This window comes from Ceratotherium simum, chromosome 1, assembly GCF_057802395.1.
Source record: "Ceratotherium simum simum isolate JZ-2026a chromosome 1, ASM5780239v1, whole genome shotgun sequence".
Taxonomy (NCBI): Eukaryota; Metazoa; Chordata; class Mammalia; order Perissodactyla; family Rhinocerotidae; genus Ceratotherium; species Ceratotherium simum.
In genome coordinates this window covers 62,289,821-62,302,101 of record NC_141900.1, presented here as the reverse complement: position 1 = coordinate 62,302,101, position 12,281 = coordinate 62,289,821, and the positions used below count along the sequence as shown (strand labels likewise).

Sequence of the window (12,281 nt, the reverse complement as noted above, 5' to 3'; positions counted from 1 at the left end):
ACCTACCGCTTGGAAGTCCACGTCACCTCCCCCTTCTGCTCTTGCCCCCCCTCTGTCCTGCTTCACGCCACACACGGCCAGCGCTCCTCCTTCATTCCCCAGGATGCTTGTATATAACAGACTTTGCCGAAGGTATAAGGAACAGTGGAGCGGGGCTTCCAGAATAGAGGATCATGACTGAGACGTCACTCTTCCCAGGTTCCTGGGCTCTGGCTACCACAGCAGACTTCATGCTGACTGCCTCTCTCCTCAGGCCATTTTGTGCTCAGACCCTCTCTCCTACCAACTCCCACAGTTCCTCTGCTCCCAATTCTGGCCCTCTCCCCTCTTAGGATATGCGGAAACCTCCAATCCCAATTAGCCTAATTATGCAAAATAATATATCTTTCCATCTCTATCCCAGTCTAGGGTTGAGGCACACTTTTGTTTTTTTAAAAAAATAATAATAATAATTAAGAAGTGTTGCTGAACAAAAGAGTTGTCTACCTCTGGTCGTCTACCCTAGCAATGTAACCCAGGAGCAGAAGCAATTAAATTAAGATTTTTTTCTTTACTGTATCTCAGATCAATGTCTTAAGCATGACCCCTTCCTGCTCTAACTAGAGAAATTCCAGGACCAAAGGGAGGGGGAGGAATGTTTCCATGGCTCTTATTTTGTTGATGATTTCATTTGTCTCTTCAGCGGCTGCACTGAGAGGCAGGGGCCTTGAGGGCCGGCCCTGGATCCTGACTGCCCTTCTGCCAGGAAGACACATGCAGCCAAAGATGAATTCGGGAAAAGTAGCGGCTTGCTCCTTTAACCATGGAAAAGCAGGGCTACGGTGAGATGGAAATTATCCCGTCAGAGTCTCAGTCCCACATTAACTTGTTGAAAATCAACCGGGAGCTTCTGGTCACTCACATCCGCAACACTCAGTGTCTGGTGGACAACTTGCTGAAGAATGACTACTTCTCGGCCGAGGACGCAGAGATCGTGGGTGCCTGCCCCACGCTGCCCGACAAGGTGCCAGGGCAGGGATCGGAACTGGCAGCATGCGAGCCTTCATAGCCAGAGGGGCTTCTCCCATGTGGCCTGAATAAGGCGCTTTGGGAGTTTAGTACATTGGGCAGAGTTTCCCATTGGGGTCATTGATAGAGTATAACACTTGAGTTACCAGCTATTTACACAGTTATGTATTTTACTTCTGTGTTCACGTCGAGAGCAAACTCCTCTTACCTCTCAGCTCTCCTTGCTGCATGTATTTGTTCCTAAACAACTCGTTTTTCAGTTCACTTTAAATTAGTAAGAGGGAAAAGAAAATGAGCATAAAACACTAGCAGCGCTATTCGTTCAGTGCCTTTAAACTCGAGAGCTGCCCCCTGCTGGCTCAGACTCTGGTTGGGGAATGACTGCATCCCAAGCTGGGTCCAGAAAAAGACTTTCCACCCCCCACTGTGGGAAGTCTCAACAGCCCGTAGTTTCATCTCAGCTATGTGTCATCTCCTGAAAAATAGAACTGGCGAGACCAACAACTCCTTGTTGGTTAGAGGTGTGACAGAGCTTGTTTGTAATGTGGTCCTGCTGGGCTCAGAGGAAACCTCCAGAAGGGTTTCTGGGGGAGGTGCTGCAGTAGCATACTCATGTGATCTTTTTCCTGCCTTTTTAATAACACATAAAGCCGTTTTTAAAGGATAACTTACATGGGGTCTGTTATCCCCTCGCTGTATGGCCCTGCACCCACCTCATTGTGCCTCAGGGGTGACTTTCTCCCCTCAGCACTCATTCCTGGAGAGCAGTAATATTAGGTTAAGAGGGAAAAGGAGACAGAGAATTCCAGGGGTGGGCACGGCTCTAGTTGTGAGTCTGCCCTTTTAATTTTTAGGGTCATGAAAGCCTCCTGGTTTCTTAGAGCTGTGTGGTTTTATTTCTTGCTAAGGCGGTCCATTGCACAGCTCTGGGCCTTCAATGTGTAGCATCTCATGCCAGGTGGGTGGACAGTCAAGCTTGAGGCTGTAGTTAGAGCTCAGAGCCCTGCGTGCGGGCCCTTCTGGTGGGAGGACACCCCTAGTGCCACCTAACACCCTCATGCTTGTGTCACCACCAGGTCCGCAAAATTCTGGACCTGGTACAGAGCAAGGGCGAGGAGGTGTCCGAGTTCTTCCTGTACGTGCTGCAGCAACTCGCAGATGCATATGTGGACCTCAGGCCTTGGCTGTCGGAGATCGGCTTCTCCCCTTCCGAGCTCATTCAGAGCAAAGCTGTTGTCAACACCGACCCAGGTCAGTCAGCCCCAGGGGGACTGCAGCCACCAAGCAAGCAAGGCCCTGGGGTTTGGAAATGCGGTAGTGTGTGGGCCCAGCAGGGCACAAAAGCATGGCCCACCATGGCCGGCCCTGCATTCCACCTCAGGCAGCAGGCCCAGGTGCTATGTTCCTTTTGGAAAAGGAGAGCTCGTCCCTGTTACCTAAGTGTAGCCCAGGGGCCTGTGATTGTACTGACCACATGTACCTGGTCTGATGTATATAGGCGCCCGTGGAAGTGTGGGAATAGTCTCTGTTCTGACCTCTTGCTTACTTCCTATTCTGACATAAGTAGACATTTCAATGGTTGCACAAATTCAAGGTTACATTTTTTTTTCCTTTTTAAAATCTTACCAAATTTGATTCTAGGCAAAGTATTTTTCTATCAGCCCTGGATGCCAGTCGTTATTTCCAAAGCACCAGGGCACCCCATGAGCTGACTGATTAGTTCAACAGGTACTTATGATGTACCCACCATATGCCAAGGCACCGTGCTGGATGCCAGGGGTGCATTGGGGACCCAGATATTATTCCTGCCCTCAGGGAGGTCAGAGGCTAATGCAGGAGCCCAACAGTAAAGAATCATATGAATATATAATTGCACGTGGTGATAAGGAGAATGCAGTTCAAGATGCTGTGAGTGCACGTCACTGGGGCCACGATCTGGTCTGGGGGCCGGCAGTCTTCTATCTGCTTGAGCTCCCTCCACTCTGTGGGCAACATACCAGCCCCAAGGTCACAAACTCTGATTTTTAAAGAATCCAGTTTGACCTTGAAAACAGAAACAAAGGACAGTGTCCCAGCTAGTCAGGTGTGTATTTAGAGGAGACCCGGCCAACTGGCAGTGTGAGGGCCCAGCTCTCGCTCCTGCGGCCCCAGCAGACACCCGCCGGCCTTTGTTAGCTTCTTGCTCTTGCTGCTTCTTCCCGCCACACTGTTTCCTTCCCCCATAAAAAGGAAAATATTCCCACAATGGATAGTTCTTTCAAAAGACTTCCCCACTGGTTCCTTCAGCCAGCTGCTTTAATAGCCTTTAAAGTATAATTCACTCTACGAGAAGCCAGGTGTGAAATACTACGTATTGTATGATTCCATTTACATGAAATGTCCAGAAAAAGCAAATTGATGGAGGGGCCAGCCTGGTGGCGTAGTGGTTAAGTTCACTTGCTCTGCTTTGGCGGCCCGGGGTGCACAGGTTCGGATCCCGGGTGCAGACCTATGCACCACTTGTCAACCATGCTGTGGCAGGTGTCCCATATAAAGTAGAGGAAGGTGGGCATGGATGTTAGCCCAGGGCCAGTCTTCCTCAGCAAAAAGAGGAGGATTGGCAATAGATGTTAGCTCAGGGCTAATGTTTCTCACAAAATAAATAAATAAAAGCAAATTTACAGAGACCGAAAGCAGATGAGCAGCTGCATAGGCCAGGGGTAGGGGCAGGGATTGGCTGCAAATGTGCTTATGATGGAGACGTTCTAGAACTAGATTGTAGTGATGTTTGGGTAACTTTGTAAATTTACTAAAAGTCATTGACTAGTACACAATGTCTATTATGAAATAGCTGAATTTTATAGTATGTAAATTATGCCTTAATAAAATGGTAAAAAATATAATCAACTTTACAACTTGTAAGCAGACAACCAGATTGGACTAAGTTGATGGGAAAGGGTTATAGATGAATCTGGAAATGTGCATGTGTGTCTAATTTTTGTTAATTGAATTATAATTAAAATCCAGAAATGATTGTAAAGGAGTTCATAGAACCTCTTTTGCTTGGGGAAGGACCACCTCCCTTCCATTTTGTAGCTCAGGTTTGCTGAGGGTGTGGCGCCCACGTAAGCACGGTAATGCGTTAATGCCCCTGCACGCAGGCACAGAGCTCAGCCTGGGCCATGTGCTAAGCAACAGTGATCCCCAGGCCTCAGCTTGGGAGCAGGGCTGGTGTGCTCTGCAGAGTATAAGAAGGCTGGTTTTCATCTTAGTTTACTCAGTTGTGGTGTTTTAGATGAGGCAGGTTGATGTCGAATGTTGTATCTTATCGCCAAGAGGCAGGTTAATGTCGAATGTTGTATCTTATCGCCAAGAGACTACCTGTTGCTTTAAGAGCAGTGTAATAAGCAAAAGAAAGGTTAGGGCCGTTTCCTTCTCAGCAATACGCAGTTCAGTGGGAACTGGCTCCAGCTATTTGGTTTTGTTTGTTTGTTTGTTTGTTTGTTTTTGTGAGGAAGATCAGCCCTGAGCTAACATCCGTGCTAATCCTCCTCTTTTTGCTGAGGAAGACCAGCTCTGAGCTAACATCTATTGCCAATCCTCCTCCTTTTTTTTTTTTTCTCCCCCAAAGCCCCAGTAGATAGTTGTATGTCATAGTTGCACATCCTTCTAGTTGCTGTATGTGGGACGCAGCCTCAGCATGGCCAGAGAAGCGGTGCGTCAGTGCGCGCCTGGGATCTGAACCCGGGCTGCCAGTAGCGGAGCGCACGCACTTAACTTCTAAGCCCCGGGGCCGGCCCTGGCTCGAGCTATTTGAACAGGACCCTGGGGTGGTGGTGGGGCAGCAAGGTGGGGCAGCACCTGGCCCTCAAGTTTGAGGGGGCTTCAGTTTATAGCTGGAGCTCAATGACAACAGAGGAATAAGGGAGCCTGTCTCAGACGCTGATCTCAGTGAAGTTTGTTGCCCTCTGGCTGGTCAGACAGAGGGGTGGAGGCCCGAGGACCCGCAGATTCTGGAGTGCTGGCCCTTTGCATTTGAGGAGTCATTGACCTTGGCCTCAGAGTCCAGGCAGTGGATGTGTTTGTCTGTGTGCTTGCTTCTCCTCCTGAGACCTCCCTGTTTGATGCCGTTTCTGCCTCTGCCTCTGCCTCTCTCTCTCTGCCTCCACCTCTCACCCGGCTCTTCACTCCCTGGACCCCGCCATTACTCTCCCTCCAGTGAGCAGGTACACCCAGAAGCTTCGACACCAACTGGGCCGCGACTCCAGGTTCATCCTGTGCTACGCCCAGAAGGAGGAGCTGCTGCTGGAGGAGATGTACACGGACACCATCATGGAGCTGGTTGGCTTCTGCAACGAGAGCCTGGGCAGGCTGGGCAGCCTGGCCTGCCTCCTGGACCACACCACGGGAATCCTCAATGAGCAGGGCGAGACCATCTTTGTCTTTGGCGACGCCGGCGTGGGCAAGTCCATGCTGCTGCAGCGGCTGCAGGGCCTCTGGGCCACCGGCCAGCTGGACGCGGGGTTCAAGTTCTTCTTCCACTTCCGCTGCCGCATGTTCAGCTGCTTCAAGGAGAGCGACACACTGTGTCTGCAGGACCTGCTCTTCAAGCATTACTGCTACCCGGAGCAGGACCCCGAGGAGGTGTTCGCCTTCCTGCTGCGCTTTCCCCACACGGCCCTCTTCACCTTCGACGGCCTGGACGAGCTCCACTCAGACTTTGACCTGAGCAGCGTGCCTGACTCCTCCTCCCCCTGGGCGCCTGCCCACCCCCTGGTCCTGCTGGCCAGCTTGCTCAGTGGGAAGCTGCTCAAGGGGGCCAGCAAGCTGCTCACGGCCCGCACGGGCATCGAGATCCCGCGCCAGCTCCTTCGGAAGAAGGTGCTTCTGCTGGGCTTCTCCCCCAGCCACCTGCGGGCCTACGCCAAGAGGATGTTCCCCGACCGGGCCATGCAGGACCACCTGTTGGAACAGCTGGAAGCCAACCCCAACCTCTGCAGCCTGTGCGCCGTGCCCCTCTTTTGCTGGATCATCTTCCGGTGTTTCCAGCACTTCCACAGTGCCTTCGACAGCTCCCTGCAGCTGCCTGACTGCACGGTGACGCTGACGGACATCTTCCTGCTGGTCACTGAGGTCCACCTGAACCGGACACAGCCCACCAGCCTGGTGCAGCGGAACACGCGGAGCCAGTCAGAGGCCTTCCACGCTGGCCGGGGCACCCTGCACTCGCTGGGGCAAGTGGCCCACTGGGGCATGGAGAAGAACCTCTTTGTCTTCAGCCAGGAGGAGGTGCAGGCCTCCGAAATGCAGGAGGGAGACCTGCAGCTGGGCTTCCTGCGGGCGGTGCCAGAGCTGGGCCTCGGAGGCGACCGGCAGTCCTACGAGTTTTTCCACATCACCCTCCAGTCCTTCTTTACTGCCTTCTTTCTCGTGGTGGACGACAGGGTGGGCACTCGGGAGCTGCTCAGGTTCTTCCAGGAGTGGGCGCCTCCTGGGGAGGCAGCAGCGTCCTGCTACACCCCCTTCCTCCCTTTCCAGTGCCTGGGGGGTAGCGGCTTGGTGGGGGAAGACCCCTTCAAGAACAAGGACCACTTTCACTTCACCAACCTCTTCCTGTGCGGGCTGTTGTCCAAAGCCAAACAGAAGCTCCTGCGGCACCTGGTGCCCACCGCCGTCCTGCGGAGAAAGCGCAAGGCCCTGTGCGCACACCTGTTCGCCAGCCTGCGGTCCCACCTGAAGAACCTGCCCCGCCTTCAGAGTGGGGGCTTCAACCAGGTGCAGGCCATGCCCACCTTCATCTGGATGCTGCGCTGCATCTATGAGACGCAGAGCGAGAAGGTGGGGCGGCTGGCGGCCAGGGGCATCTGTGCCAACTACCTCAAGCTGACCTACTGCAACGCCTGCTCGGCCGACTGCAGCGCCCTCTCCTTTGTCCTGCACCACTTCCGCAAGCGGCTGGCCCTCGACCTGGACAACAACAATCTCAACGACTACGGCGTGCGGGAACTGCAGCCCTGCTTCAGCCGTCTCACCATCCTCAGGTGAGGCCGCCAGGCTCAGGGAGCAGCCAGCGGGGCCAGGGTGGGCCAGGCTCGGGGCACTCCAGCACTAGCATCGTGGAGCGGGATCTCCTGGATTACCCCAGGACTTGTGACCACTGGTCTTGGAACATCCAACCTTCTTTCTCAGGGTGGCAGAGGGCAAGGAACAAACCTTCAAAGTCAGGCAGACCTGGATCAGCCCCAGCTGAGTGTCCTCAAATAAGTTGCTTAACCTCTCTGAGCCTCAGTGTCCTCATCTGGAAAAAGGAGACGTTCATATCCTAGCAATTACAGTAATAACAACCAGCATTTATTGAGAATGGGTGATATGCAATACAAATATTACCTGATTTAATCCCCTTACCAACCCTGTAAGGCAGGTACTGTTATTATCTCCATTTTGGCAAATGAGGAAGTGGAGGCACAGAGAAGTTAATAAGTTGCTCAAGGTCACCCAGCTGGGCCATGGTGGATCCAGAATCATAAAGAACCTACCTTTTGAAATTCATGTGAGGCTCAGAGATAGCCCATGAAAAGTTTCTGGTACATAGAAGTTTTAATGACTGCAGAAAAAGCAGACTTTGTGCTAATTAGTGTGGGGGAGGAAGAAATTTTACTTTACCCTTTTAGGTTCTTCTGTCTGGTCTAAGAATTAAATTGACATGAGACAGATTAACAGGAGAAAATCAAATTTAACTTCGTATGTACAGGAACCCCACATACATGAGAGGGTCAGAGACAAAAAGGTAAAGTGAGGTATTTATACCATCTTGAGCTAAGGAATGGGATAGGGGTCTGAAGCTTCAGAGGGGAGGAAGATAAGTCACAGGACAATAAAAAGAGCAGAGGTTCAGTAATTAGAGGTTTGCCCTGCCATACAGATAGGTCATAAAAATTTATTTCTGGTAATAACTCTTATTATGGGCAAGGCCCCAAATTTAAATTCTCTAAGGGAGAGGTAAAAGTTTCTCTTGAGCCCACAGGGTATCAGTTGCCTTTAGCTCAAAATATTCCACATGCCAAAGTGGCACATCTTGGGGACGCCTGTTCTGAAGCCCTTCATTGGCATTAGTTTCCATGATCAAAGCCAGCAGCCCTGAGCTGCCAGGGATCTCAGTAAAGAATGCTGACTCTTATTTAGTTTCCTGTTTGATGGTTTAGAGGAACGAGAGGCCAGTCTGCTTTCTTCTATTAGCATTTCCTGTATAAAGTATACCTTGTAAATCTTTACGGGGGTTTCAGTTCTCCCTTACTTGGCTCATGCATTTCTGAAGAGCAGAGGGGATTTAAAACTGATTCTAGGTACCCGTTACACCAGTGCCAGAGTGTGAATTGTGTGGCGACAGTGGAATGTAGGGAGCCCCAGGCTGCCCTAGCCTAGGCGTTAGAAAGCCTGGAGTCTATTCTCTGGGCTCTCAGCCAGCACCTCTCCGTCCGCGGCCTTGGGCAGTCTCACTCTCAGTGACTCCCTGTGCTCGTCTCATAGGATGGAGTACACCAATGTGGTGGTCCTGCCCCAGCCAGCTCTCCCCAAGGGAAGTTTTCCTCCCCACCAGTGAAGGAGAAAGCAGGAGGAAATGGGCGTTTTGAGCTCCCTGAGAACATCAGTTAGGATTAGTTTCAGCTGAGAGTTAGAGCAAACTTAAAATATTGGTGGCTTAGATAAGTTACAAGCTTATTTGTCTCTCATGCAAAAGTCTAGAGGAGGGCAGTTCAGGGCCGTTGTGGTGCCTCCATGCCCATCAGAGCCCAGGCTCTCTTCTGCCTTGCTGCCCTGCTGTCCTCTCTACCTGACTTCCACTTCTTGGCTCAAGATGGCTACTCAAGCTCCAGCCATTCAGTTGACATTTTAGCCACCAGGAAGAAGGAAGGGCAAAGAAGGACACACTCCATTCTTTTAAGAAGACTTCTCAGCTATTGCTAATAAGACTTCTGCTTAGATTTCACTGGGCAGAACTTAATTACACATGCCCAACTGAAAAATGGGGGATTCTATTTCTAAGCGAGTATAGATATTGAGAGTGACTAGTAGCCTCTGCCACCCTAGGATGGCCATACAGTGTATGTACACACTGTGCCCCAGCACCAAGGTGAGTACTGTGGGGGCAGGGGTCCAGAGTGTCTGACTTGATCATTTTGATGTGGCCTAAAAATCAAGCTTTTGCCTGTTCAGCCTTTTACTTATTACAGAGGTCAGCTTGTGGGCCCAATTTGGCCCACGGCTTATATTTATAGGTAAAGTTTTATTGGAACACAGCCACACTCATTCGTTTACATATTGGCTGCTTCCCACAAGAGTTGAGTAGTTGCAGTAGAGACCCTATGGCCCACAGAGCCTAAAATATTTGCTATCTAGCCCTTTACAGGAAAAGTTTGCTGACCCCTGGTCCATTACCTCACCCAACCCGTGACCCTCGCCTCATCCCTCACGCCCATCCATCCTGAGCCTTATGCTGTCCTGCAGCTTCACCTAAATGACGGAGTGGAGGATTGAGATGATCAGAGTAGTTTGTTATAGAGATTACTTAGTGGTAAAGAATCATTTCACATTTTAGCCACATCAAAATATCCCGCTAGTGCAGGGATCTCACAACACAATTCCAGCGTGCAGCTGGCCTGGTCCAGGAGGTCTCCATCAGCCCGAGGCCCTCTTTCCCTGCCCCGCTCTCTAAGCCCGGCCTGCTGAGGCGGTATTTGCATTACAGAGGAGCTGGAGAGTATGGTTGCCGAGATCTGCCTCCTCTGCTCATGGCTGGTCATTTCTCCATTGCCCATGGCACTTTCCCACACAGAGCCACACCACGTGAGCAGTCTCCCTTGACACCTTTTCAGGTGGCAAGTCAGGTTTAGCCCGTTTCCAGATGGGGAGGCTGTTGGCATCGCGTGTGGGACATTTCGTGTGGGGACTGTCCTGCCTTTTGCAGGACACCTAACATCTCTGGTCTGATGGTGGAGCGTTCCTTCCCCCAGCCTCGTAACCACTAAAATGAACTCCACGTTTCCAGATCCCATGGCCCCCGCTGTGCAGTGGGAATCACACAGAGGTCTGGCTGACATGCAGGCCACCCACAAATGCAGAATATCAGAGGTGGCTGTCCTCACGTGTCCTTCATGTGTCCCTCATAGCTGTTGTGTTGAATCAGGGCCATGCTGTAGTCTCACCCATGGGCTGGTTCTGGGTGGGTCTGTCGGCCCCATGCTGACCAGGCTTTTTAGGGGCTGTTTGGCTGACTGCCATGGCCATTCTCCCAGGGAGCATCTATAGCAAGGAAAACTCCAGGACCTGTAGGCTTCTGGATCCTTGTGGAATTAATGCTCCTTCGTAGTGAGCAGCTGCTCTGATTTGTATCTTTCTTTGCTGTTTTGTTTCAGACTCAGCGTAAACCAGATCACTGACAGTGGAGTAAAGGTGCTACAGGAAGAGCTGACCAAATACAAAATTTTGACGTATTTAGGGTACGTATTTCTCAAGAACGCAGGGCCTGCTACGTGGTGATAACACAGGGCAGCAGGAAATTGCCGTGCATGTGGGTCACTGGGTGGTTGAGACCGATGGCCAGGGGCACCAGGAAGAGCACTGGACTGGGAGCCAGGCAGGAGTCCTGGGTTCTACTCTTGGCTCGGCCAGCAACCCACTCTTTGTACAGTCAGGAAATGTTGCCAGCCTCAGCCTCCTCACTGTGTAACTGGGATCCTAGTGTAGGCAAGTAGTTTTACAAGTGGTGACTGGAGGAGGCAGGGAGAGACTGTGGGGATGTGTTTATAAACGTTAGAATACTGTTTATATATTAGACTTCACGACTGTGGGTCCATGGCCCCTCCTCCAGAACCCTTAGGGCAAGACATGGATCAGAATTCAGTGTACGTGCTACATTGTAGTGACATGACCCATGGGGTCTAGGGCAATGGCCCATTTTCAAACACTTTACTGTTTCTGCAGCAAAGTGTATGAATATTCAAAGCAAGTGGGATAAAGAACATAAATAGCTGCACATCAGTTGCTAACATAGTTATGAGAAAGTTGGGGTTTTCAGAGCCTTGGGGATTTTGGAGTTTGAGGTAAGGGATTGTGGGCCCAGCCAGCCAGCCCCGCGACCACTCTTGACTCTGTAAGCGGGAGCCAGTCGGTCAGCTTCTTTGGGCCTCAGTTTCCACAGCTGTGAAAGGAGGACAGTGAAGCACATGATCGCAGGCTGCGCTTCAGCTCGGGAGCAGCACGTGACAGCGGGACGCTCGGAACCTCAGTCTAGTTACCGCTTTCAACTTCTTCCTGCCTTGTCGTTGCATTGGTATCGAGTGGTAAAATGATTAGAAGGTGGACACTGAGGAGGTTCCAATACTCAGAAAGAAACATTTCCCTCAAGATGCTGATCGTAATCTTAATCCCCAAATCCCCATCACCTGCTGGTTATCGAGCATTGTGTGCGAGGGTCGGGAATGATCTCACACAATCCTCATGACAACCCTGTACGGGAGGGAACTGTAATTCTTACCCTGCGGTTACAGAGGAAGAAAGGGAGGCACAGAGAGGTTAAGTAACTTGTCCCAGGTCATAAAGCTGGGAAAGTGGTGGAGGTGGCTTTGAACCCAGCCTGTGAGACCCTGGAACCCCAAAGTCTGGTCCATGTGCCCTTCCTTTCTCCTTTCAACCCAGACTTCAGAAATCAGCAGGCAGCGCATTCTCACTTAACAAAAGTGGTCATTAAGGTGACATCGGGAGTCATCAAGTCTCATGGCTGTGCTTTCTCTCGAAGCTTATACAAAAACCAGATCACGGATGTGGGAGCCAGGTACATCGCCAGAATCCTGGATGAATGCAAAGGCCTCATGTACCTTAAGTAAGTGGGGCTGGGCGTGGCAGTGTCCTTGGTAGCGTCTCTGGGTCACCCTTCATTATTCAAAGAACAAGTGTTGCCTAAAGAGCTCTCACCCTAACACCTTCTTCTGCTCGCCCCAGGGCATGTGTGTCAAGTTAGGAGGCCTGTGTGTGGAAGGTGAGCTGTGGGTGAGGCTTGGATTTTGGAAGGGCCACCTACTATTGGTGGGGGGAACGCTGGGCATTTTGATTTCATTAACTGTTGACAGAAGGAAGGCCACAGCTATCCTCTTTCTGGAGGTCTTCCCCTCCCCACCCCCGAGGAAGTTCTCCATTGTCTTAGTCCATTCGGGCTTCTATAACAAAATACCGTAAACCAGGCTGCTTATAAACGCTGGACATTGGTCTCTCACAGCTCTGGAGGCTGGGACAAGGTG

The 12,281-nt window shown here is 51.2% G+C and overlaps 1 protein-coding gene across 2 annotated transcripts in view; it reads left to right on the top strand.

The window, feature by feature from the left end:
* Positions 1–12,281, top strand: part of NOD1 (nucleotide binding oligomerization domain containing 1) — a 57,642-nt gene that overhangs the window by 22,269 nt on the left and 23,092 nt on the right. For both annotated transcript variants that reach the window (XM_087429179.1, XM_087429186.1), the window contains exons 2-6: positions 683–1,003; positions 2,085–2,259; positions 5,207–7,028; positions 10,401–10,484; positions 11,783–11,866. In XM_087429179.1, the coding sequence (XP_087285305.1) occupies positions 803–1,003; positions 2,085–2,259; positions 5,207–7,028; positions 10,401–10,484; positions 11,783–11,866 (2,366 nt within the window). In that variant the 5' untranslated portion in view covers positions 683–802. The remainder of the gene's footprint in view (positions 1–682; positions 1,004–2,084; positions 2,260–5,206; positions 7,029–10,400; positions 10,485–11,782; positions 11,867–12,281) is intronic.